The following is a 27,160-nucleotide window of genomic DNA, read 5'->3' as shown; positions in this document are numbered from 1 at the left end:
AGTAAAATAACAAAAATACCAAACTCCAAAGAAAATTCAAAATGTAAAGTTCCTTATAAAATGGCAAAATCAAAAGCTCAAACACGTCACACGAATGGCAAACAACTGTCATATTCCTGACTTTGTGCAGGCATTTCCTGATGTAGAAAATGGTGGAATAAACCTGGTTTTATAGCTAGCTTAACCTCTCACTTGTATGACAGTCGCATAGATTTCCATTATATTGACAACAATGTGTGAACAAAACAAAAGTGAATGCTTTTAAATTATTCAAAACATCTTCGGTGTAGTGCATTCTAACTACATTGACGGGACATTTTTATGAACAGCGTTTCACTAACTTTTTCAATTTGACATTTAAGTTAAGAATGAGAATACCTGATGTAGCGTCATATGTTTGGACAATGTTGCATGCTGATCGAAACTTTGACAGTTGTGACATTTGGGTATCGAGTTAAAATTTTCAGGTAAACGTCAATCTAACAGATTCTTTATAAGAAACCATTTATTTAAGACAATGAAGTGCAGGTAATGTGTAATCATGACATTCGCCCTGGGTCAGAATAGCAAATATTCATTAAATTAACCTAGCTACAGGAAGGGATTAGATTGCATAATAAATTATACAATTAATTTTGTTAATACTAAACTTAGGTGATAAGGTTTTCAGTCTATTATCCAATAGACTACGTTGTCTTCAGAGACGTTTTGCGAGGTGGGGATTGATAGGTCTTTGAAGCATTTTGCCGATAACGTGAAATCAATTAGAAGTAAGAAAGTATTGATAAGAATAGATAAGATAACATCAGATAAGATACAAGAGTTTTATTTTGATTTGGCACTCTTTTTAGAAAATTATGCAAAACAAGCTCTAATGAGACACGAATGAAAATATAAACACAACATAACAATTATTACAATAACTGCATGGTTTGCATGCACAATTTGCACACAGCAAAAAAATAACGGCAATGTACTGCAAAAAGAAATAAGACCATTAGGGACCAAGGGATGGATTTCGAAATGCTGACTTTTTGTCGATAAACTTTGGAAAAACAAAATAGCTCGCATAATACATGTACGATATTAAGTTTGCTCAAATATCTTGCTTTAAAGTCAAAGTAATGTTAAATATTCAATAAATTCATCATATATACTACGATTAAAATGATGAACGCCAGAAACGCACTTTCGTCTACTAAAGATTCTAGAATCAAAAGAGTTAAAAGCTCAAATAAAGTATGCATAAAGTATTGAGGACCCAAAATTCCCTATATTTTGCAAAATACAAGATCATATTCTATAACTGTCACTATTGTTTGCATAGCTCGTTCAGATCAGTTTGTTAGAAAACGGTTACAAAGAGAAAAGTCTTCAAGATATAAGAATGTTTTGGCATGGAAATAAAAATATTTAGTAGTTTGAATATCGACGTGTTTATGATAATACAATAACATTACATCTGACGTTTTTGTACTGTTTTTCAAACGTGTACTTTAATTCACCATCTTCAGATATTGTAATACTCTTATGTGACCTGACCTGGTATTTAAAAAAATAGTTTTTGGCAAAACTGTATATGACCATTGAATTTACCTCAACAGATATTTTAGTTACTTCTACATCTTTCTTTAAAACATATTTTAGGCAAAAAATATTTTTGAGTACATATCTAAAAATCAAGTACAAGATAATCATATTTTGGCAGTTTTTAACATTCATAAATAGATTTTAATATAAAATATTTAGCATGCATACAAAAAAGAAACAACTCAGAGTATATTCTAACAACTTCGCTTGTGCCGATCCGCATTTTTCATTATATTCTTAGAGGCACCCCAGCATATTTTTTGGTTTAGACCAAAGCCATACTTTTTGTTGACATAGCCATCCTTCATGACATCAGAAATTGTTTTTCGACCAGATGCTGTTTTTTCTCCTGTTTTTGTCCATCTGAAATACAAAACATTATTTTTCAAAGTGATGCAGTAAACTTGATGCATTAGCAGATGAAACTCTCCCCCATAAACTTTAAAGATATCACGATTAACAAAAATAGTTGGTATCAAATCGGGAACAACAACATATCATTTTCATCATAACCAGTCAACGAGTGTACAATATTGCAAGAGATTGAGCGGGTAATAATATTTTAAGAGGTGTAATCTTTCATTCATGCTTAAGCATTTTCCCTTTGATTCTGTTGAGTGAGAGGACAATGTTGAACCAGCATTCAGGACGCTATATTTACAATATCTGTAAATACTTAAATGAAGGGAATAGCATATTTCTTTACGATACTTCGCTTTATCATGCATTTAGTTCAGACATATTCTGCTTATGCAAACTCTAAACTGATATTCATATCATAACTTATAAAATAGACAACATCACGATCAAGAAGAAAAACGACAATTAACATCAATAAAAAATCATTATACAAAAGAACCCACGGCGCGAAATAGACGTTTGTGCTAAGGCAATCAATCAAACACTAAAGATTGAGCAACAAGACCTTTACCAAAAAACCATGTTTCACTCAAGTGTTTCGAATGGGGTAAGTAGGTCCTGATCTACTAATGACAACCGTCGTGTTACTCATTGCATGAGGGTCTGGATGTGTTTACAGAAGAGAGAATAGTGGACAAAATGTGCAGAATAAAGGGCCAAAAATATAGGCCAAAAAATAATGACTAGAGAAAATGGGGTGCTGAAATATAAAAAATAGAGAAAAAAATGCTTAAAAAAATAAAGTTTATAGATTTAAGGGACTCCTCCATCAAGACCCTTTTGCATGCAAACGAACGGTGATAAGTCAAATTGCTAAATGACAATTGCATGGACAGATATCCAGAAACACAAATTGATAATGTAATAAAAACAAACTACGGTGATAGCAAAGCACGTTCCTTGAAAATCTCTTAAATGATATAAGATAATTAATAAAAACGATTTATAAATTTTAAGTGTTAAGATTTTAGTTCACTTTAATAAGCATGTTAATCTTAATGGTACTGTATATTTCTTACTTGTTAGACATATGTTTGGCATTGACAACGACTGTACTGGAAGACTTCCCATAACCAGGGCCTTTGTGGACTAGAAACTTGCCACCATTTTTAGTAGTAGCTACAACTCCAGTATGTTTTATTCCAATTTTCCCTAGAAATCCGTTAAGTGGTCTGGAAAAAAATGATTCCATTAGTTTATCTGTAAATATATATAAGTCGTATAACTTAGTTAACGAATAGTCAATAAATGGAACTTATATTGAACAAAGAATCAGTTTTCAGTGTTATCTCTGTAACGATTCAACTTTCAGCAAAGGGGGTTACACATTCTAGGGTTCAGATAATCAGTTATGCTTCAAACACATGGCGTTCATAAAACGAAAAAAATTCTGAATTTGTCCTTTGTCTCACCCATTTATTTTTTTTTAACAAAACTCTGAATCGTTGATATTATTTTTTTATTGTGGCTACATGGAAGATGGTTGCTGTAACCGATCAAAACGTTGTTTTGTGAACAATGTTATCGTTATCTTAGCATATTTATTATGAGCAAAATAAAAAAAAACCACATAAATGGACATGGGGAATATGTCAAAGAGACAACCCGACCAAAGAGCAGAAAACAGCCGAAGGCCACCAATGGGTCTTCAACACAGAGAGAAAATCATTAGTTTCGATCAAGACGACCGGTTATAAATTTGGTATGCAACTGAAAAATGGATGCCCGATAGGAAGAAAAATGAATGATCTCATTGTTGAAGGCCGTACGGTTGCCTATAAATGCTTACATCCATTTTATTTTCCTTGGCCGCCATATCGGAGGTCAAAGAGGTTTATTTTCTTATTGATTACACATGTGATATAAGCAAGACAGATTCAAGATCCATTCCATACCGTAGTAATGTCCATAGAAAGCAAATTTTGCCTGCATTGCAAATAAAAACAAATAGACCTGTCAGGGTTTTTCTCACTGTCGAAGTTCGCACGGTTGCCTATAATTGCTTACATCCACTTCATTCGACCTTTGATGGATAGTTGTTGTCTCATTGGCAATCATACTACATCTCCTTATTATTATATTGGCTGAAGGTAGATTCGAAGTAATCTAGCAGCACAGGCCAAGGGGTTCGGTAATGACGTAGGTACTTATTCATACATCCTGTACAGTCAAAAAGCCCAACCCCTCAATATAAGGCTTTTAGGCAGACGTTAGACGTAAGAAAGGGTTGTTTCAAAACAATCTGACTTATTAGTTTCATTCCGTTCTTTGGTATAGTTGAGAGTGAGGTTTATAATTTTTCATGGACTTCCAACTTTCTGAATTTACAATCTGTTCGTCGGTAATTTTGTTATTACATTTGTCTATTCTTATATCAATCCATTACTACGATCTGGAATGGATCTTAAATTTGACTTGCTTGTATCACATGTTTAGTCAAATAAGAAAATCAACCTGTTTGACCTCCAATATGGCGGCCAAGGAAAATAACTCTATCTAAATTTACATCAATGGAAAACTATTTATTACACTTCACAACCAGAACACTAAGTGACAATTACAGCAAAAGGTATTACATGTATAAGGATATCTCTTTTTCCCAAGTTGGTACATATCATATCCTTTTCTTTGTCTTAGTAGATGACATACCTTGAATAACTTTCAACTTTCGTGACTTTGCTGTTGTACAGTTTTGTAAGACCTTTCTTGTTCATATCATGGGGAAGCTGTACAAAAAAATTTAATTTGCATGAAAAGTATTATATGAAATTGATATATAAAACAATACCGGCATGCAAAATGATAAACAAACAGTTCCATATCGTGGTACTGAAAACTGGGGTTCAAGATGTTTAACGTGCTGTTTAACTTTGGTTCGCCTTTATATGGCCTTTGAAGTTTTACATGTATTTGCGCGGAGCAGAAAGAAACAGATTTTCGTGCGCACGAAAATTGTCTCTGAAATAATTCTAATCAGGCACTCCAGATACCAAAAATTCAGAGAGTTACAAAAATACATCGTTCGAGAGCATTTAACCAAAATTGCCTTAACAGAACGACATAAACTGTTCAAGGTCAACCTGATTGAGGTTTTAGCAATGAAGAACAATTACTGGACTGAAAATTTACAGACATAGTTCATCTATTAAAGAAAGCTAGCACTGAGACTACTGTGTGGACATTCCCCTTGGGAACAGACTTTGCACCATAAAAAAGTACGAAAGCGAAATTCGTGTTATCAAAACGTATATTAATAGACGTATTTACTAATTTAAATGTGGGTATTTGCATATCAGTTCATATATAAACATATAAAATATGTGAACTACCTGTAGTCAGTTTTAGACCCCGTGAGAGTCAGTTTAATTTGGGAGTATCAGTTCAACTCTTGTGGTTAAGTCTTGCCTTGTCGATTGATTTCGAAATTGGCTTAAAGGGTGATCACAACAAATAATCTTTTCATAAGAAACAGACAAAATTCTGAGTTTATATGTTTCAGAAATTAATGAAACCGAGGCCGTAAATCAATACCGTACTGGTAAAGTTAAGGCACTGGCTACGGTTACCCGCAAAAAGTAACAATAAGAAATAATTATTGTTACTTCCGAGACTAATTGCCGAAATATGTTTCCGGAGTGAGACCCAATTTCATACGGAAATTGCAGGTAACAATAATATTATTTTTATTGTTACCCGCAATTATTATTACCCGCAAAATCTTATATTTGCAAACACGTCTTTTTTGTGTGTAGCATCGGGAAATTTTGCACTGTCTTCGTGTCATTGTACTTCGGTTTACATATTTAAAAAAAATGTTTATGAACAGAAAATTATTTAATGGACATAGCAATGAAAACTTAAACATTTATATATAATAAGAAGTATTATAGCTATTAATTTCGGTGGCACTTCCTGCACATCCAGTATGTAGCCTTATGTGACATTTTGGGGCCAACACACTTTAGGTGGTATACACTCCAGACATTCGTCGCAAACTATAAATTCATATGTATGAACGTCAATACCACACACTAAGCAGTTCCACTCTGCTATGTCCTTCTTCTGCGACATTTGGTTTTTTAGCATTTCCCATGACTCATTGGAAAAATATTTTATGATTCAATTAAGATTAATGTTCTCGTCAAGCAATTTCATAGGGAATTTCTCAAATGAAAGAAATTGTTCCTATGAGGTAATGATAAGCAAACCATCCAGCACAGTATTCAACCTAGCATGGTTGAAATAGAATAAAGAAAAATATTTGCTATGAATTCAGGAATAGAAAACTTACAAACGATTGCAAAATATTGTATACATTAAATGAATGCACACGTTTCTGCGGAGTAAAATATGGAGGACAAATTTCTGCCACCATGAATGCATGAATATTTTAATTCAGAATAAATTAAATCTGTATTTCTGATCTCTTTTTTTTTTATTTTGGACTGTGCTTCTATTTCACAAGAACTTCTTCTATACAATTGAATAAAATTTGCATCTTGGAATTGTTGAAGTTTAGCATTAAAATTTTGAAAAGATATAAACTTTTCACCGACCACAAATTGGACATCTTGCTCATTTGAATCCATACTTAAGAATAGTTAGTTGTTTTAATCGACCCCCTATAGCAAAATCGAACGTCATATTGGTCAATATATCTGGAAGTTTAACCATGTTAATGTGTTTACATCATAATTTAATTGTTTAAATCTATTTCACAGATTTCTCGCAAATCAAACATTTTTGATATATTTTGCGGGCAACAATAACTACAGGTAACAATAAAAGATTATATTATTGTTACCTGCAATTTCCGTATGAAATTGGGTCCCTCTCCGGAAATACATTTCGGCAATTAGTCTCGGAAGAACCAATAATGATCTCTTATTTTGACTTTTTGCAGGTAACCGTAGCCAGTGCCTAAAGTTAAATACTCTTAGCGATAACAGGTCATTAACGTTGGATACTTTGTACCCTCATTACATATAGATTGTATTTAGCTTCCATTATTTGAAAATTTATCTTGTAACATTATTGGCATTTACTTACCCTTCTATTAATCGATCCTCCTGATCCACTAGATTTCTAAAAATAAGATTGTATGAATTGTTATAACAGAAATTAATATAATTTCTTAAAAGAGAGGCGAAAGATACCAAAGGGACATTCAAACTCATAAGTCGAAAATAAACTGACAACGCTATGAATAGAAAAAAAAACAAAACCAGACAAACAACAGTACACAAAACACAACATACAAAACTAAAGACCGAGCAACAAGAACCCCACCAAGATGTCCCATTAAGTATATTTTTGTAATTTTTTTTAATGAAAAAAAGAATAACAACGTCTGCTCCAGATATTGTTACATCCAGATTTACCTAAATAGGAAATATTCTCTTTGACAAGATTGTCTGCATGGTATTGTAGTATACAGAGTAACTATCAACTGCCAAAACGAAAATATATATTATAAAAAAAGGCGTTAATTATTTCGTCAAGTAGGCCACAAAAGACACTCCAGATGCCTTTCACGTAGTCTTTCTTTTATTGTGGTGCTGTTTAATCTTAAAGTGACTACTGCATACATTCTTTAATTAGATATAAGAAGATGTGGTATGAGTGCCAATGACACAACCCTCCATCCAAGTCAAAATTTATAAAAGTAAACCATCATAGGTCAAAGTACGGTCTTCAACACCAAACAGCAAGATATAAAGGGCCCCAAAAATTACTAGTGTAAAACACTTTTACAGTTTAAATGTTTAACCCTTTTACAGTTTAATTATTACATACACTTTTACTACGACGGAAAAACCATGCATCGCTGATAGAAACCAGTGTCAGAATAACTAAAATAATACTGCAGCGCATGATAAGTTCTTATGGCAAAATTTCTGAATTCTGAAAAATAAATAAAAAACATGATGAGAACAGAAAACTAGACTCGTATGTTTTACCTCGTTCAATCAATGTTGCTACTTTTCTGAAGTATGATTTTAGATTTTTTTACTAATTTAAAATCTGTCTTTATTGTTATCAAACTGCAGTCATTCTAAATCATTAAATAGAAGCAAAAAAAAAAAAAAATTAAATAATGTGAATAATCATACATTACAAGTTCTGGTAACAATTTTTAAGCAAAACATTGAAAATTAATGCTAATTTGATTCTAGAATTATATGCATGTTGTATGTATATACTATATTAACATGTTTCTATAAATATCTACATATAATCATATAATAATGCATGATATATATAAATAAAACTTACATTTAGGTAAATACTCCTTATTCGATGTAATATGCATAATACTAAAAATGACAATTTCCTTGTATATATACCTCTCTCTCTCAAAAAAAAAAAGATACATGTACTACAAAAGATCACTCAACTTCACCTCCCAAGTGACATAATTAAGTTATGTTGATTTTGTATTCGAAATAATGACGTAAACATTTTTTTTTTTTAAATATGACGATTGATATCACATGACTGGAACACCCTATGTATGAAATGTGTGTGACCAAAAAGACATTTCGCGTCGAATATTAACAATATTGACTGTCTTTTAGACAAGGTAAAATTCCACACGTTTAGTTTACAACGAAGTTATACATGTTAACGTTATATATTTTATCTTTTCTGTTTAAATCATGTAAACTGACTATATCAGACAAGTTTGATAGTGTATTATCTGAAATTCATATCTGCAAATAAGCGTTAGCAAGTTTTTGTTCTTCCCTTAGCGGGATTCAAATCCCTGCTTCTGTGGCATCGTGGCAACACCGCCTATATTGTCCCAGTGCCATATACCATTCGGTTTATTACAAAAAAATGTAGCCGAAAATATAGCCTACGTTAATAGTCAAGTTATGCATTTTCTCGTCGGCTTTATCTAGGGCTGTAACACAGTACATGATGTATTGTAGCAAGCAGGTGGTATGCCTTGCAGATCGGCTGTTTTTGCAGTATGTAGTTAAGGATGGCAGTACCAATCATCCAGTCACACCAATATTGTTTTATTATTGAAGACTAAATATGTGACAACTTTACGACATATATTCCCATGCTTCTGTGACATCGTGGCAACACTACTTGAACTATGCCCAGTGCCCTAGCCCAAACTATCGCATTAGGCAAAATTGCTGTTCAAAATTGAAAATGAATATTATTAATTACATTACAAAATGGTCATTTTAACTAAATACGTATCAACTAATTTTAATAATTGATAGTTGGTGTTTAATGCCACTTCTAGCACACTTGGCTTTATCGTGGTGGCCAGGTTTAATTGGCGTAGGAAGAAGGAGCGCCTGGAGAGAAACATCGACTTTCGACAGGAAAACTGAAAATCCTATACTATCAAAATGTGAGTCGAACGCAAATGCCACATTCGGGGTACGAAATCACAATCTCAGAGCTGATACTGTAGATGAACTACTTAGACGAATCGGCAACAGAATTTTCCAATTACTTTGGTGCAAAGATCTTTATCATTTATATGATGAAGGATACAATTATGAGCCAGCTAATATAAGGCTTTGATCACACTAAAACATTTGTAATAGAATTGAAATAAGTTTTATATTCAATAGATATGTTACAAAGGTATATCTGTTATTTGAGTTCGCTTCACATGAATGTGGCGGGGTTAATAGATATAGGAAGATGTGGTATGAGTGCTAATGAGACAACTCTCCATCAAAGTAACAATTTATAAAAGTAAACCATTATAGGTCAAGGTACGGCCTTCAACACGGAGCATTGGCTCACACCGAACAGCAAGCTATAAAGGGCCCCAAATATTACTAGTATAAACCCATTCAAACGGGTAAACCAACGGTCTAATCTATATAAAAACAAGAAACGAGAAACACGTATGAACTACATAAACAGACGACAATTACTGTACATCAGATTCCTGACTTCGGACAGGTGCAAACATTTGCAGCGGGATTAAACGTTTTAATGGTACCAAACCTTCTCCCTTTTTCTGAAACAATAGTATAACATCACAACATAGAAAGACACACAAACATGTTTGTGAGCGCTCAACCCTCCCCTAACTTGGGACAGTGGTGTAACAGCACAACATAAGAACAAACTTTAAAAATCAATTGAAAAAGGCTCAACTCATCAGATCGATACATAGAAAAACTTCAAACAAAAACACAGAGAGGACGTGGCAGGTTATATATCCATCCATCATGCCTAACAACAAAAAAGACACTTAGTACTGATCTGAGAGTACTCACAGTTACTGACAGCCAGTTCATAGCTAATAACAACTTATAAAAAAATCATGTATCTCATTCTAAATTATCAATCAGTACACATCCAACATCCAATGGATTTAGTGAAAAGACGTCCAAATGCCAAAATATAGGTATCAACAGATTGTAGAACCGTGAGAGTACATGTGCGTAATATTTAGTATGGTTTTAAATCGCTGATAACAAAATCAATATTTATGCTAATAAAAAACAATATTCAAAGATTTAATAACTGCGTTGAATAGGTAACCTTTTAGAATAATTTTACTTAAAGGATTGATAAGTTTACCCGGATCGTATTTAAATTTCCGTGGCGGTTAACAACATCACAAAGTTTAACAGGTACAGCCAAACTTGCAAACCAAATCTTTGTATCTATGGAATAATTTAGTAAAAGTTTTAATTAATTTGTGGTAACGAAATCCCTGACTTAATAATTTACTATCAATACATAGATTACGCTCATTGAAATCCAAAACGTCACTACGAGCATAGCGAATAAGTTGGGATATATATAAACACCGTAAGACGGTGCATATCACCGTCCAAAAAAGCCTAGTATTTATTTTATTTATTTAATTGTTCCCGATTTATGTGGTCTCTAACAAGTTTTCTCTAGAAATCCTATGTCACATTGAAAAAATTCAGCAAAATTTTAATGTTAACGTCTAGGTGTCTTTTGTTTTGATTTTTGTGTCATTGGGTAAATTGTTTTCTCATGAGCGTACATGTATATTATATATCTATAATTCTTAGTAAACGAATCAAATTCCAAGTAATTTGTTTATATAAATATATCTAAAAGAAAGGACCTTCCTTGTCAAAATAATGAGTGTTACAATAAAGGATGATCCAATCATTGTTACATGTACATTCTACGTTCTACAAATAGGTAAATACCAAAGGATGCAGAGGACCACCACATTTGTTTAATTATGTGGTAGCCAAGCAAAACATTATCATTGTCATGAGGAAGTGATTGATGGATATTACATGTTATTATAATATGATTTATTATATGTCTTGATTTGTTTTTGTTACTTGTTACCTCAAACAAAATTCCAGTGAACGTTCGTGTTGCATAACATAATTACGCATGTTTATATGTTTATATGTCATTGTGCAGGTTTAATCCCGAATTGACTTTTGGATTTCCCCGACATTGATTTTGAAAAAATGTGTAGTAAGGAGGCAGACATTTTTTATCCGAACCTTCTCCTGTACCACTAACTGGAATTCAATTGAATTTTCACAGATGCAATCGTATCAGTCAGCATATTTTGTTTAGCTATTTTAATTCTAATGACTTTTGGGATTTTCCTTTGCAAAATATTGACTTATTAACTTTTAATTAGAACCAGGGTACTCACATATGATTATTTCCTTCTAAAAAACATTTAGGTATTGGTTGTTTTCATTTCATTTCATTTCATCTCCCGTTAAATAGACTGAATTCAAAATTAATTCCCAGTATTTTTTATACGATGTTTGTAACAATAATTGTTACAGACATGCACGGAAACACCCCTGTTGAAGCTTCGTGTTCCAATTGTTAGAACTGAACCAAAAGACCCTATTTTTTGGCACACTGAAGTCATATTTGACTTTTAATCGTAACCAAAGTATAAACACTTGGTAAAACATTCTTTAAATTATATCTGCATAATCCAAATGCAGTTAATCTTTTGCTTATAGTATCTGTGGAACAAACATAACAAGGACAATTATATGTTGACCAATGAACCATGAAAATATGGTCAAGGGTAGATGGACCCTGACAGACGAACATGTACACCATACAATCATGCAATACAAAAAACCTACTGCTTATAATATCTGAAAACTGACTTTACCATAAAAACGTAACATTTGCCAATGAACAATGAAAATGAATTCACGGTCAGTTGAAACCTGCCAGAGGGATATGTTCACTTTACAGTCTTTCCATATACCAAATCTTGTTGACCTATTGACTATAGTGTCTTAGACACAGATCTAACAAGGATAACTAAACAGTGACCAATAAACCCTGAAAATGGGGTCAAGGTCATTTGAACCTTGCCAGAAGGACATGTTCATTTTACAGTCTTTCCATATACCAAATCTAGTTGAACTATTGACTATAATATCATAGAAACAAACCTGACCAGGATAACTAACAGTGACCAATAAACCCTGAAAATGGGGTCAAGTTCAGTTGAACCTTGCAAGACGGACATGTTCACTTTACAGTCTTTCCTTAAATCAAATCTAGTTGACCTATTGACTATAGCATCTTAGAAACAGACCTAATCACGATAACTGAACAGTGACCAATAAACCCTGAAAATGGGGTCAAGGTCAGATAAAACCTGCCAGACAAACTTGTACACTTTACAATCTGACATTCCACATACCATATATAGTTGAACTGTTGATTATAGTATCTGTGAAATGTACCAAAGCACTAAAAATCAACATTGACCAATAAACTATGAAAATGATGTCAATGTCAGATAAAATCAGCAAGTCAAACATGTACACCTTACAATCGTTCTTTACACAAAAATTTAGTTGACCTATTGCTTATAGTATCTGAGATACAGACAACCATGAAAGCTGAAACTTGGTCAATCATCTTTGAAATGAGGTCAAGGTCAGGTAAACCCTGTATGAAATACATGTAGAACTTGCAAGGATCCCATATATACCAAATATAGTTATCATATTTCTCACAACAAGAGGCTCATGAGAGCCTCATATTGCTCACATGTAATTTCAGTTTCAGTCATTTGACTTATTTGTAGATCTTACTTTGCTGAACAATTTTGTCATTTACACTTTCTCTCTTTCTATAATAATATTGAAAGATAATAAATAACCCAAAACTGTAAAATTTTAAGTATCTGGCCTAGTAGTTTCAGAGAAGAAGATTTTTGAAAAAGTAAATAAACTTTCACAAAAAATGTTAAAAAAAAGTTTTAAGGGCAATAACTCCTTAAGGGGTCAATTGACTATTTTGATCATGTTGACTTATTTGTAGATCTTATTTAGCTGAACATTTAATGCCATTTATACTTTCTTTCTATCTATTATAATATTAAAGAAAATAACCAAAAGCAGTAAAATTTAATAAAAATAAATTATTTCCAACAGTAACCCAACAATGGGTTGTTGAACTTGTCTGAAAATTTCGTAACAGATAGATCATGACCCATATATCACTTTGACTTCCTTTCACTTTTGGTCTAACTGCTGTAGTTTTTGAGATATAAGCCAAAAACTGCATTCGACCCCTATGTTCTATTTTTAACCATGGCAGCCATATTTGTTGATGGATCAAAACTTCGGATACATTTTATAAACTAGATACCCTAAGGAACATTTCAGAGGAGAAGATTCATGAGATTTTTGAAATAGTTTAATACGACTACGACGACAGACGACAATGGACGCCAAGTGATCGCATCAGCTCACATGGAGCCCTTAGGGCAAGGTGAGCTAAAAAGTGAGAAATTAACGTGACAAAAAACTATACAGTTTTCTTATGAGCACTCATTGAACCAAGAATTACATTTTTATATTCAACATTCATATATATCTACAAGTATTTCAATATGCAATAATCAGTTGATATTTGTCATAAGAAAGCAATGACTGATCTAAACTGGATGATTAACATCATCAAAAGATTTGTCACTCTTTACTCAAATCTAGAGCATCAACAGTATGTATTGGTCTGATAATGTGCATTTTTAAAAACAGTTTTTACTTTTTAGATAAAGTGCCAATGATATGAAACAGTATCCTTCCATCTTTAAAAGAAATGATGTTTGAAATTGCATTTAATGATTTTATTATTTGGTTTGACTTTGATTGATGATGCATATATTTCAGGGGGAAAGAGTTTGGAAGTGCAATTCAAATTCTTTTTTCTCTGGTGGATAAAACCATTTTGCCATCTGTAATGTTGCTTCAATATCCTCTAATTTGTCCTTTGTCAATTTTGAGAGGAAGCCACAACTTCCAGACAAAATCACAGTGTCCTCTTTTCTAAGCTGCATTTGCATCGATAAATAATTAATGGTCATCCAAAGTTGTAGAACTGACGATAGGTTTAATTTTGCAGGAATTTTTCTTATTGTTTCATCCTCCCACAATGGAATAGGTGGTCCATTATTACGCAAAAGAATATCATACTTGGAATCGTACAAATAAATGTCAAAATGTCTTGCATTGGCAGCAATTATTGGAACCATGGAAGTTGATTGAGTCTGTTCAAGATTTAATATTGGTTTTGAAATTTTTTGAAACATAGAAAATGTAATGGCCATAGATATTATCCTTTCTACAGTATTTTCTCCACGAAGAGATGAAGTGTCTCTGTACTCTACAAATGTTTTCAGATTTGTTTCAAGATTGGAACTTAATTCATTGTCCTCGCTACTTGAATCTTCTGGTACTACAATACCACATACTCCACCATAGGGAAGCATCATTATGTCTGGACATCCATACCATAAATACTCACTTCCTGAAAATAAAATAGAATATTTCTTCATAAAGGATGTAGTTATGTCATTTTTAGGAATTTTTGTCAGATGTTTGGACTTTTTGTGTTTTCCTACGATACAGTTTGCCCCATATCACCCACTTTTCTTTTCATAGAAGACTTTGATAGCTCATAAAAGGTTGTTTACCAAAATTTAAGCAGATTCTAGATTTCTTTTCTTATGATTTGAGACCAAAATAATACCAATGCCAATTATAAGGTAAAAGTCCCAGTCAGCTTTTTCCCACCATTTTCAAACAAGAGTGCACACGCTGAAATGTCTCGCCTTCTTTACTAATCATTGATATTATGTTGATAGTCCTAAATATAAAGCTTTATTACAACTGTCACATAAACTTAACATTAACCAAGTAAACTAAACATTGACCAATGAACCATGAAAATGAGGTCAAGGTCAGATGAACCATGCTAGGCAGGCATGTACAGCTAACAATTCTTCCATACAACAAATATAGTTGACCTATTGCTTATAGTTTAAGAAAAACAGACGAAAACACAAAAACTTAACACTGAGCAATGAACCTTGAAAATGAGGTCAAGGTCAAATAAAACCTGCGTGACTGACATATAGATCATAAAATATTTCCATACACCAAATATAGTTGAACTATTGCATATAGTATTAGAAAAAAAGACCAAAACTCAAAAACTTAACTTTGACCACTGAACCATGAAAATGAGGTCAAGGTAAGATGACACCTGCCAGCTAGACATGTACACCTTACAATCATTCCATACACCAAATATAGCTGACCTATTGCATGCAGTATTAGAAAGAAAGACCAAAACTCAAAAACTTAACTTTGACCACTGAACCATGAAAATGAGGTCAAGGTCAGATGACACCTGCCAGCTAGACATGTACACCTTACAATCATTCCATACACCAAATATAGTAGACCTATTGCATACAATATAAGAAAAACAGACCAAAACACAAAAACTTAACTATAACCACTGAACCATGAAAATGAGGTCAAGGTCAGATGACACCTGCCAGTTGGACATGTACACCTTACAGTCCTTCCATACACCGAATATACTAGACCTATTGCTTATAGTATCTGAGATATGGACTTGACCACGAAAACTTAACCTTGTTCACTGATCCATGAAATGAGGTCGAGGTCAAGTGAAAACTGTCTGACGGGCATGAGGACCTTGCAAGGTACGCACATACCAAATACAGTTATCCTATTACTTATAATAAGAGAGAATTTAACATTACAAAAAATCTGAACTTTTTTTTCAAGTAGTCACTGAACCATGAAAATGAGGTCAAGGACATTGGACATGTGACTGACGGAAACTTCGTAACATGAGGCATCCATATACAAAGTATGAAGCATCCAGGTCTTCCATCTTCTAAAATATAAAGCTTTTAAGAAGTTAGCTAACGCCGCCGCCGCCGCCGTAGCCGCCGCCGCCGCCGGATCGCTATCCCTATGTCGAGCTTTCTGCGACAAAAGTCGCAGGCTCGACAAAAATCAAATATTTCGATAAGGAGTTCCATTATATCAGTTATATTAGTTAGCTCTAGACAATTATAGTGTGCATTATTTTAAAGAGAATTTCTCAGAAAATCAGCAAAAGTCTCCAATAAATCTTCATTTGCCACCATCATATCTACAATCAATGTTGATGCTTCTTAATAACACAGTTGTCATTATTATTTAAAATTAATTAAAGTTACTGAAATACATGTACCGGTAACTCCCTAATTTCCAACAAAAGTTTTAGTCTCTGTTAAGTTCATTCACAGCATTTTTAGACTGAAGAAAATTTGGACCTGGACAAATTGTATTGACACCTGTCTATTGTCGAAGACCATATGCTTACTTCCCAATGTCTTCTTTGTTTTTTGTGTTACTGGGTCAATGTCCTATCATAATCTACATCTCCTTTTCTTCATATAAATTATATATCACACATCTTTTATTTATTGTGTTTCTTTATTATCAAATTCTTTAAAACTGACAATTTTCCCTTTTTTCTTGAATTTCTATTTTTCAGTAAAACTTTTTACAGTGGTATGATAATGATTTAAGGAGATCATCATTCTTCATCACTGTTGAAAAAAGAGACTATTTTTACAGTGGTTTGAATTGAAAAGATCACTATTCTTCAGCAATGTTGAAAAAAACCAAGACTACTATCTATGTTGTATTCTTCGCCTGTACAAAAGAGTATCATGTGGTAATTGGTAATCTAAAAATAAACTGTTGCAACAGATATGTTTGATCTCTTTGTAATGTCCATAGATAATGATGCTATTGTTTTATTTTAAATGGCAATGCAACAAACATCATGGACTAACCATTTGTGGTTATCACAAATTTTAGCATGTAAACTATATAAAAAGTTTCAAATTCAATGGACCATGTCAGAGAAGACTAATCCAATTCATCACTTTGACAATGGAAATGAGATGCGCCAATGGTTATACAACTGCTAACCAATTATTATTATTAATTTTACTTTTCTTACTAGTTCCTCTTTATCAGCTCTAATCACAAAATTCATATTCAAACCAGGGATAAGTTTCAAAATCAATTTTCTATAAATGAGAAGGCAGGTAAAGAACTAATATAATCTCCACAGAAATCAGAGGTGCTAATGCAAATACAAATCCCTTTTAACATGTTTAACAAATACTAGTAGTTCGCTGCAATACATTGTTAAACTGCAGCATGCTTTTGTAATGCATGCCTTGTCAAAATGTCATCAAATTTTCTTATTTTGATACAAAAGTATGTATCCTACTACCAGTAAATAAACCAAAGATTTGTTAAAAAACAAAGATCCAATAAAACTATTATAAATGATAATGTCTTCACAGGATTTCAACTGTTACTGTGGATTCCTTATTATTTGTGAGATACCAGTTTACATGGATTTTGGTTGGAAGAGTCTAACCACAAATCAAATGTACAACGAAGTACAAATTTTCTATAAACTTGTATTCAGACAAAATAACAAAATCAAATATCCATGAAAATATATGAATCAACAATACTTAAAAGTAAAATTAGCAAATTGATGACTTTTGTTTGCTTTATGTCCCGCGGCAAATATTTCATGCATGTTCAAAACAATAAAAAATTTAATAGACAATTTTTTCATTATGCCTTTTATCATGTTTATCATGTTTATAGTGAGACGTCTTGGACAATATTACTTTCTAAAAAATTTCTTTTACCATGATTTTTTTTTTATATAATGCAAGAAAATCATCTTGGCATTTTATACTAGTATTAGATCAAATGTAGAAGTTTCTCAATTTTACAGAGTGTTCATGCAAGTAAAATTTAAAGTCAACACTGACAAGACATTGTTATCAGAAGTAGAACTTGTTAAAAGTTTATGAATTAACCATATATGTAGCTCTATGAGAAGGGGGGGGGGGGGGGGGGGGGGGGGGGGTCCAGGTCCCCTCCTTCTCCTAAGTCTGCCTCTAAAATTGAATTGATGCCTTTCTTAATGTTAGAAATTTCTGAATTTACAGTAAGCTATTTTATTGCGTGCATTTATTATTGACTATTGTGTTTTTCAAGAATGGATAAAAATGAGAGTTTAAATACAAAATGTATTGTGATTTCGAAAAAATCTGCAAACAGATCTATGTTTCAGTTATCAGAGAATGCAAGTTCTTATTACTGTGATACTCACCCAGTTGCATTTTTTGCATTAATAAAAATCCTCACAATCGCTTCTGAATTTACAGTATCAGAAAATATAAGTTTACCTATTCCAATATTATCATAAACTATTTCCTCTCCACAGTTCCTAGAACAAGGACAAGTAACAAGATCCCATTTGCTCAGTTTTTTATTTGTCACAAAATGATTTCTTCCAAAGTTTGCAGTCAATCTTGAGAACAAGTGATTCGACATAATAACACTAATATGGCCTTCATTCTGTAATCGTAAAACAGCTTGAAGACAGCTTTCATGATAGTCTGAAATAGAAATAATTGGTTGTCTCATACTTTGTTACTTGTTTAAGTCTATACATATTAAGATTACATAAAGGAGTATGAGCAGTAAGCACTATTATGGTCTATATTTTGGATTTGTTGTTTGTATGATTTCATAGGTATAATAAATTATAAATATCGTTAAATGTAGGATTTGTCAAAACCCTGAAATATTTTTTTTCCCTCAATACTAGGGAAGTGGTACCTGTACATGTTTGCAAAAAAAAAAAAAAGTACCTGTATATGTTTGCAAAAAAAAAAAGTACCTGTACATGTTTGCAAAAAAAAAAAAGTACCTGCACATGTTTGCAAAAAAAAAAAAAATCAACCATGACCACTGAACAATCTTTAATTTCATATGATACTAAAATGGAGTATTTAGAATCAAGGGTACCCCAAATCTGAGCCTCTACTTGCGATCAAACACTTTTAAAATTGCTGTTTTTTTTTATAATTAATACTACTAAGTTATGAGAGTTCAAATGTAATTGAAGGGCTCCCTATTGTGCATATGTTGTGAGTTGGCTGTTTGATAATCAAAATTCATTGATGGTATGAAAAGGTGATCTGTTGAAATAGTTTGAAAGATTACAATGAACAAAACTGCATTATATATTCTAACATTCTGACATAATCCAGTTTAAATCTTGGAAGACTTATGGCGCCAATTAGAATTGAAACAGGCAGATATGAAGGGGTTTCATGTGAAAATAGATTTTGTTTTAATGATTTATGTATGCAACAGAAACTCATTGAAGATGAGAACCATGTTTTACTAAAATGCCCTTTATATTCACATGCAAGACAAGAGCTTTTTACTAGAGCAGTTTCTTTTAAAAGTGTTTTTTTAGACTTAATTGATAATGAATAAATTGCTTCGCCGAGTGCAACTGATACAACCGCAGAAGTCAAACCCTGAACAGTTGGGGCAAAAATGGACACAATATTCGCGCTTGATACAGGCCTGAATTTGGATTGTAATTCAATATTTGACACATAATAGGTTTCTGACACAGAATAACTGTAGTCAAAGAACTTAGAATTGGTTATATGATTTGAATTTATATTCAATTTTTTGCTTTTGTGCCAAACAGTATGTTGTTGAGAATTGACCTCCCCCCCCCCCTTTTTTTCAAAAAAAAAAAATTTGAAGGATTTTCTTTTTGATTTCTGTAATCTTGAGAAAAAATTATCCCCCCGCCAACCCCCACCACCAATTTTTTTACCCCCCCCCCCCCAATTTTTTTTAACCCCCTCCTCTTTTCAAAAAAAAAAATCTTTCCCTCAGTCATGGACATAATTTCAATTCAAATTTCCAATGGAGTTTGCAACCATAATAACCCATTTAAATACATCATAAAAGTCTTAAAATAGAAAATGACATACATAATCTTAGCTAAAATTAATTTACCTTAATCAGCATTTTTAAAATTATTAAAATAGTAACTTCTAAAAATGAATTGACAGCTAATCACCTCAAGACAATAAAAAAATTCTTTATACATAATTTAAAAGCAGTGTAAGGGAGGTAATTCAAAGTTGTGTTTGAATTACCTCCCTTACACTGTAATTTGTACTTAAGTAATTGTCCATTAACCAGGACACCCTTGTTTTTTCTCAATTTCTTGCCCCTAATTCCTAAACGTTTTGAGCCATAACCCCCAAAGCCAATCCTAACCATCCCTTTGTGGTATGGAAACTTGTGGTATAATTTCAGAGAGATCCATACACAGTTCCACAAGTTATTGTAATGAAACTAGAAAAATGCTTATTTTGGCCCCTAATTCCTAAACTGTTGGGACATAACCCCCAAAATCAATCCCAACCTTCCTTTTGTGATTATAAACCTTATGTTTAAATTTCATAGATTTCTATTTACTAATACTAAAGTTATTGTCCGGAAACCAAATGTCTTCACACGACAACAACAACAACGATGTGATACCAATATACGACAGTCGTATAAAAATTTATATTCTTATTTACAAATGAAAATTTGTGCTTTTATTCTGCCAAAATCTGCCATGATATTTTAATTCAAAGGAAGAATGTTTTATATAGATAAAAAAAAAAGTGTTTTTTATTTTTATCGATTTGGACATTTTTATGTAAAAGTCTCTCATAACTCTTTTGAGAGTGGCTCTCGAATGTTTTTAAGATTGTTTTGTACTTTTAATCAAAACATGCTGTAGATATTGTATTCATGTTTGTATTGTACATGTAGAGAGGTGAGACTATAATAAAATATTTGATTTGATTTGCATTACTAGTAGTCAGATTATGCCTTTTTACATAGAGTTAATAGTATTTTCAGACTTACTAATAATATAAAATCAGAATAAGCTGGACTTGTATAGATCATATTTTGTTCAAATGGATCTTGAAATTTTCATTTTTTTAAGATTTGTTAACCTACATGCATATATGTATTCAATAAATAACCATGAATATTTGCAGGGCTGTCAAGTTTCATGAAGCAAATATGTGAGATTTGGCAAAAATTGTTATGATCAAAGAGAAAAAACAATAGATCAAAGGAAAACGCTGTCAAATAAGCATGAAAGTGCGTGAGTCTCATGCACATTGTATGACATTGCTTGAGATTTGACAGCTCTGATATTTGTATGATGTTTAGCAATCTAAAAATCCATCTTTACATGCTTATTTTAATGTAAATCTACATGCATGAATCATTTTTCACAATTGATCCCAAATACACAATTGCATAAACATGATCATGATAAATAGGTAAACTATGCATGACTGTTTTTTTAAGCTTTTGTTCATATTTTTGGGAGATAAAATGAAGTTGTGATGTCATGTGCATGTAGACATTCAGCTTTTAAATATGAACATGGTTGTTGTCTGTTTCTGTTGATCAAATGTGTTGTTTGTTTACTGTTTTGTACAGTTCTTGCATTGTTCTGTTGCACCACTGTCCCAGGATTAGGGCCCGGGAGGGTTGGGCGCCCACTAACATGTTTATCCCCGCCACATTCTGTATTTATGTGCCTGTCCCAAGTCAGGAGCCTGTAACTAAGTGGTTGTCGTTTGTTGCTATGTTACATAATTTGTTTTTCGTTCATTATTTTGTACATAAATTAGGCCGTTAGTTTTCTCGTTTGAATTGTTTTACATTAGTCATTTCGGGGCCTTTTATAGCTGTGCGGTATGGGCTTTGCTCATTGTTGAAAGCCATACGGTGACCTATAGTTGTTAATTTCTGTGTCATTTAGTCTCTTGTTAGTCAGGGGTACTACTTGTACAAGTTAGTTTTTTTTTATTATATATTATAAGTTATTTTTATTTACTTGAAGAAGTAAATGATAATATACTTAATTATATAAGAAAATTTGTTATATTTGTATTTTCTTATAAGGTATGAATAATCTCCTCTTAATTTTCTCCAAAAATTTACTTGTATAAGTAATTTTTTTACACTCCCTAAAATTCTCAAGTTTTGGGATGTAAAAACATGCCTTAAACAATTTTTCTCTGGTTAGCTCATAATTTTTTACAAGAGTTCAACGTTTCATCTCATTAATTCAACAAAGAAACTAATTGCGCAAATATCTTAAGCAATTGCACAAGGCCTTCAAAAATTGCCCCTTGGGGGCTTGTAAATCAGCAGTGTTTTGAAGATAACAGACAACTGAGATTTTCATTGTCCATGAAATTACACTTAAATGATTAGTAAAGACATCTGCAAAGGACCGCCAATTAAAAATTCTATTAGAGCAAAGAAGTCCTTAGAAATTCAAGAAAAGAAGATAGAATGACTTTTTTACTTGTATAAATAAAAAATGTGCTTCGCCGGGCGCAGCTGGATACGACCACAGAGGTCCAACCCTGAACAGTTGGGGCAAAAATGGACACAATATTCAAGCTTGATACAGGTCTGAATTTGGATTGTAATTAAATATATGACACATTATAGGTTTCTGACACAGAATAAATGTAGTCAAAAAACTTGAAATTGGTTATATGATTTGAATTTATATTCAATTGAAGATTTCGTGCTGTTGTGCAATACACTGTGCTGTTGCGCAATACTTAGTAAATCTGTTTTCAGACTATATACAAAGTATTAGCAAAATAAAATAAAAGGAAAAAAAATTGACCCCCCCAACAAAATTTTTTTTACCCCCCCCCTCCAAAAAAAAACAATATTGAAGAAATTTTCTTTTTGTAAAATGTGGTACAATTTTAGAGACATCCATACACTTAAACACAAGTTATTGTCTGAAAACTAGAAAAATGCTTGTTTTTGCCCCTCATTCCTTTTTCGGTTGGGCAATTACCCCCAAAATAAATCCCAACCTTCTACTTGTGGTATTGAACCGTGTGGTACAATTTCAGAGCAATCAAAATACTTATACACAAGTTATTGTCCTGAAACTAGAAAAATGTTTGTTTTGGGCCCCTTAAAAGGCCCCTAATTCCTCAACAGTTGGGACCATCACCCCGAAAAACAATCCCAACCTTCCTTTTGTGGTATTGAACCTTTTGTTTAAATTTCATAGAGATCCATACTCTTAAAACTAAAATTAATGTCCGGAGAGCAAATGTTTTCGGACGACGAGGACGACGTGATAGCAATATACGAACACAAATTTTTGCTGGTCTTATAAAAAATCTGTATGTCAAAGGGACATAACTAAGCCATTAATATAATTGACCTATACAAGTAAATAAAATACACTTGTATAATTATATAAGTATCTTACAAATTTACTTATGCAAGTATATTAATATTTACTTCTTCATGTAAACAAAAATAACTTGTACAAGTAGTACCCCTGACTGCTTAATTGTGAAGAGTTGTCTCATTGGCAATCATACCACATCTCCTTTTTTATATGGACCAAAAAAATAGACATTATAGACTATCTTTTGACTTTAATTTCTCATCTGAAGTCAGTTTTTCTCTAAAATGAAGGGAGGTAACTCATGACATCAAATATTCTAAATCATGTAAATTCCATAATAAAAAATTCTGACTCATTTATGTCAGAGCTCTGACTGATTGAAGAGTTTTGTATGAAAATCATTTTTTTGGGTGAAAAAAAAAACCAAACTTACAGAGTTTTCATATCAAAATCCAACTTTATCAATTCAGACAGCTACATGTATAAGTTTCTTGAATGAAAGGGAAAATATGAAGTAAAATTAATATGTGTTTATAAATTATCAAAATATTCAAACTAAACATTCTGGAAAGTGAGTAATTTTTTAAATCAGTTCCACAGTGTGTTTTTAATCAAAAATATCCCTAGTTTCTAATGAAATGTGAAATCAAATTTCAGAAATCTACATTTAATTATGCATAATTTCCCTCAGTTTGTTAATCAATTTACAGAACCAAATTTGATATAGAAAGATCAGTTATAAAGTCTATGAAACTTTTAATTTTCGACTTAAAAAATATATTGTTACATGTACGTATATTGTTGTATTGATAAGTAATAATTATTGTGCAAATTGGTTTATATATAACATCAAAAATTAGGTTGGAATTATCCTCTATATTTTAGTTGAACTTCAATTGAAGCATGTTTTATAGTTGTGCTTAACAATTCCAGTAATTCTTTGAATGTAATTCAATTTGACTCCATATACATGTATCTATGCATTTTTATATATGCATGATATGCAGCTACTTAAACCCGGCCTTTATCTTCATGCTCTCTGTTTTGAGGTATGTATTTTGATTCAGTATGTTTGTGTTGTTATATGTATAAGCTAGGTAGAATACAAAACAAGTATTTGTTTATTTGATGTTAGAATGATGCATTGTGGGATAGCACCATTTCTTGTCACATGGCGGGAAATATTTATCATGTTTATATTGCCACAAATATTGAAAATAATTTTTCAATTCATAAAAAATGCAACTTTCAGAAAAATATAGCAATTAAAATCCAATCATTATTGATTTACATCATGAATCAACAGTTAATTAACAATCTGATTGATATATTCTTTGTTTATAGAAAACGCACATACATGTATGCAGTAATTCAGTCCTGTTCAGCGCTAAAAAGGGGTCATACCTGTCAACTGACCCGGATCCTGCAGGTGTGACCCGAGATTTTCACAAATTCGTAATTCTTCCTGGACAAGAAGTTCAACTAGCTGTGTAAACTCAGCTCAAGTGACCCATTTCAGTGCATGGATTCACTTTACAGCTTTGGTGTCAAACACACTGTTAATTAACACCAATTACCTTAGCTTTAGGTCGTAAATAATTTGTGTATTTAAAAGTTCTTTTAAAAACAATTTGAGTTACTTCCCCTTTTTTGTCAATTCACAATATACTCCTTTAACTTTTTGTAAAAAGAATAAATCTAATATGAATTGAATGCAAATACATATCAGAATAATACTTTTACTTATTGTTCTACCTTAGAACAATTAAAAAATAAATTTTTTTTGAAAATTACTTTTTTCATCTATACCTCCTTTAATTGTTTAACTTTACTTTATTATACTCTAATATCAACCTCTGATATGTTTTACTGTTTAAGAGCTGCACAACTGTATGCAAAGAAAACACAAATCGGCACATTGTATGTCATAGACTGAATATAAACAGAAACACAAATCTATCAATGGCCTCTACATGTAAGTGCAATGAAATAATAAAATGTACAATTTTAAATTACTTAACCATGTGGACATGTTTTCGAACTTTGATATAAATTATAAGAAAAATGTCCCCTAAATACTAAAATTCTGCTCAAAAAAGTTTGTACGCGTTATGACCTGAGGTTTCATTCTTCTATGCAGGTCATCACCGGGTGGGTCTTTTCACCACCGAACACCACGGCACACCACCGAACACTGCCGAACACCCAAAAAAAACCATCAACCACTAAGAAAATCAGTGATTTTATACAATAAGACGGTAAAATCAATTAAATTACATCTAATTTAACAAATTTTTAGATGTTTATGTGCATCATTTTTCTGTTAAAGACGATTATCAATATAATCAATATAAAGAAAAACGTCTCCGGATTCATGACTATTTTTCCGGATTACATTGTGTGTGTATGAGAATCATTTGACATCAATTACTGATGAAGGATATTAGTTATCCGAAATATTTAATATTTGTTCATGTCTCTTTTCTTATTATTGGTACAACTATTTAATAATAGAAGAAAAAAAATGAAGAAAAACATTATTTGAGGTGTCCAGTGGTGGTTTGCAGAGTTGTGGTGTTATAGACTCTCCTTTTCTGTTCGATGTAGATACATGTATTTGTTCTCTTAAAGGCCGGATCTGACCTATAAAATTTACCAGGTGGTTGAATTAATAACTTAAAAATTATATTTAGGTCACATTTATAACAATAAGAGATAAAAAAAAATAATTTTTGGGGTGTGCGGTGGTGTTCGGCGGTGTTCGTTGGTGAAAAGACCTACCAGTCATCACCTGCATTTTCATTGTCATAGGTTGACAGGTATGAGGGGTTCATGGATTGAATTACTGATGCAAAGAGGAGGTTTGGCCAGGATGAATGAAATTACCAGGTGATACTTACCTTTTCTATATAAAAACCCAGAAACAAGTGTTTCAGTTGCATATGAGAGCAAGGATGAATCAATGTGACTTTTATCAATTTTCTTTTGTAAAGCATCAAATCCGCTATGAAACAATGATTTGAATGGAATTAGGTATGGTTTCACAATTCTTGGATGTGTGTCATTGTTTGTTACTGTTTGTGGATCTCGAAAATCTTCGATACATAAATCTCTAAAATACTGATCAACATCCAAAGATGCATGTAAAAAATTCGCCCCTAACATGAAATCTTGCAGGCGAAGAGGCATAAACCAAATATCTCTGTATCCATCCAAAGAATTCTTCATAATTTCCCATATTTGTTTATCTTGACAGGTCGAATACTTTCTCTGATATCCTAGAAAGACTTTATGTAGTATAGAAATTCTCATTCTTGAAAAGGTATGTTTTATGAGAGGGAAAGAAACGGGTATTGTTGTTCTTATTCGTGTATAGTATTTCCACCGCATCGAACTGGTGCACCTCCAATATTTATATGCATCACAAAACTAAATTGAAACATTCCTGACTATTTCAGACACGACAAATATACTAAAATATCTCAATACACATATTATATGTCCCTGGGTTGGGTAAATCTTATTATATCATCATTTTAATAAGAACAATAAAAACACTAAGTACGTCGGAAACCTGAGACTACTATGTAGTACGAAGTTTCAGTAGAAAATGTCTAGTTCAAAATCAAGATTTAACAGTTTCGATTCATCAATACTCCTCTGCAATCCCAAATTAAGGAACTGCCTATCATTT

The 27,160-nt window shown here is 32.3% G+C and overlaps 2 protein-coding genes across 2 annotated transcripts; both read right to left on the bottom strand.

The window, feature by feature from the left end:
* Nucleotides 1-810: 810 nt before the first annotated feature.
* Nucleotides 811-8,437, bottom strand: LOC127724608 (uncharacterized). The gene is made up of 6 exons (XM_052231630.1): nucleotides 8,287-8,437; nucleotides 7,807-7,914; nucleotides 7,060-7,095; nucleotides 4,660-4,736; nucleotides 3,030-3,182; nucleotides 811-1,953 (listed from the first exon to the last, which is right to left on the bottom strand). Exons 2-6 carry the CDS (start codon nucleotides 7,882-7,884, stop codon nucleotides 1,785-1,787), a joined length of 513 nt encoding a protein of 170 aa, XP_052087590.1. The 5' UTR covers nucleotides 7,885-7,914; nucleotides 8,287-8,437; the 3' UTR covers nucleotides 811-1,784.
* Nucleotides 8,438-13,826: 5,389 nt separating this feature from the next.
* Nucleotides 13,827-26,793, bottom strand: LOC127724598 (uncharacterized). The gene is made up of 3 exons (XM_052231617.1): nucleotides 26,367-26,793; nucleotides 18,587-18,799; nucleotides 13,827-14,802 (listed from the first exon to the last, which is right to left on the bottom strand). The coding sequence occupies exons 1-3, from the start codon at nucleotides 26,776-26,778 to the stop codon at nucleotides 14,162-14,164; spliced, it is 1,266 nt and encodes a 421-aa protein (XP_052087577.1). The 5' UTR covers nucleotides 26,779-26,793; the 3' UTR covers nucleotides 13,827-14,161.
* Between the last annotated feature and the right edge of the window lie 367 nt (nucleotides 26,794-27,160).

Source organism: Mytilus californianus, unplaced genomic scaffold, assembly GCF_021869535.1.
Source record: "Mytilus californianus isolate M0D057914Y unplaced genomic scaffold, xbMytCali1.0.p SCAF_14, whole genome shotgun sequence".
Taxonomy (NCBI): domain Eukaryota; kingdom Metazoa; phylum Mollusca; class Bivalvia; order Mytilida; family Mytilidae; genus Mytilus; species Mytilus californianus.
This window is presented reverse-complemented; position numbering and strand designations above follow the sequence as displayed.

Excerpts from the sequence above, each read along its gene's own strand:
- LOC127724608 (XM_052231630.1), bottom strand. The coding sequence starts at position 7,884 with ATGCGCTGCAGTATTATTTTAGTTATTCTGACACTGGTTTCTATCAGC. Across the intron at positions 7,096-7,806 it reads TTTTCCGTCGTAGTAAAAGT|AAATCTAGTGGATCAGGAGG; the intron begins GTATGTAATAAT and ends TCTTATTTTTAG. Across the intron at positions 3,183-4,659 it reads AAAGTTGAAAGTTATTCAAG|ACCACTTAACGGATTTCTAG; the intron begins GTATGTCATCTA and ends ATTTTTTTCCAG.
- LOC127724598 (XM_052231617.1), bottom strand. The coding sequence starts at position 26,778 with ATGAGAATTTCTATACTACATAAAGTCTTTCTAGGATATCAGAGAAAG. Across the intron at positions 18,800-26,366 it reads TGGGTTTTTATATAGAAAAG|ACTATCATGAAAGCTGTCTT; the intron begins GTAAGTATCACC and ends TTTCTATTTCAG. Across the intron at positions 14,803-18,586 it reads TTATGATAATATTGGAATAG|GAAGTGAGTATTTATGGTAT; the intron begins GTAAACTTATAT and ends TTTTATTTTCAG.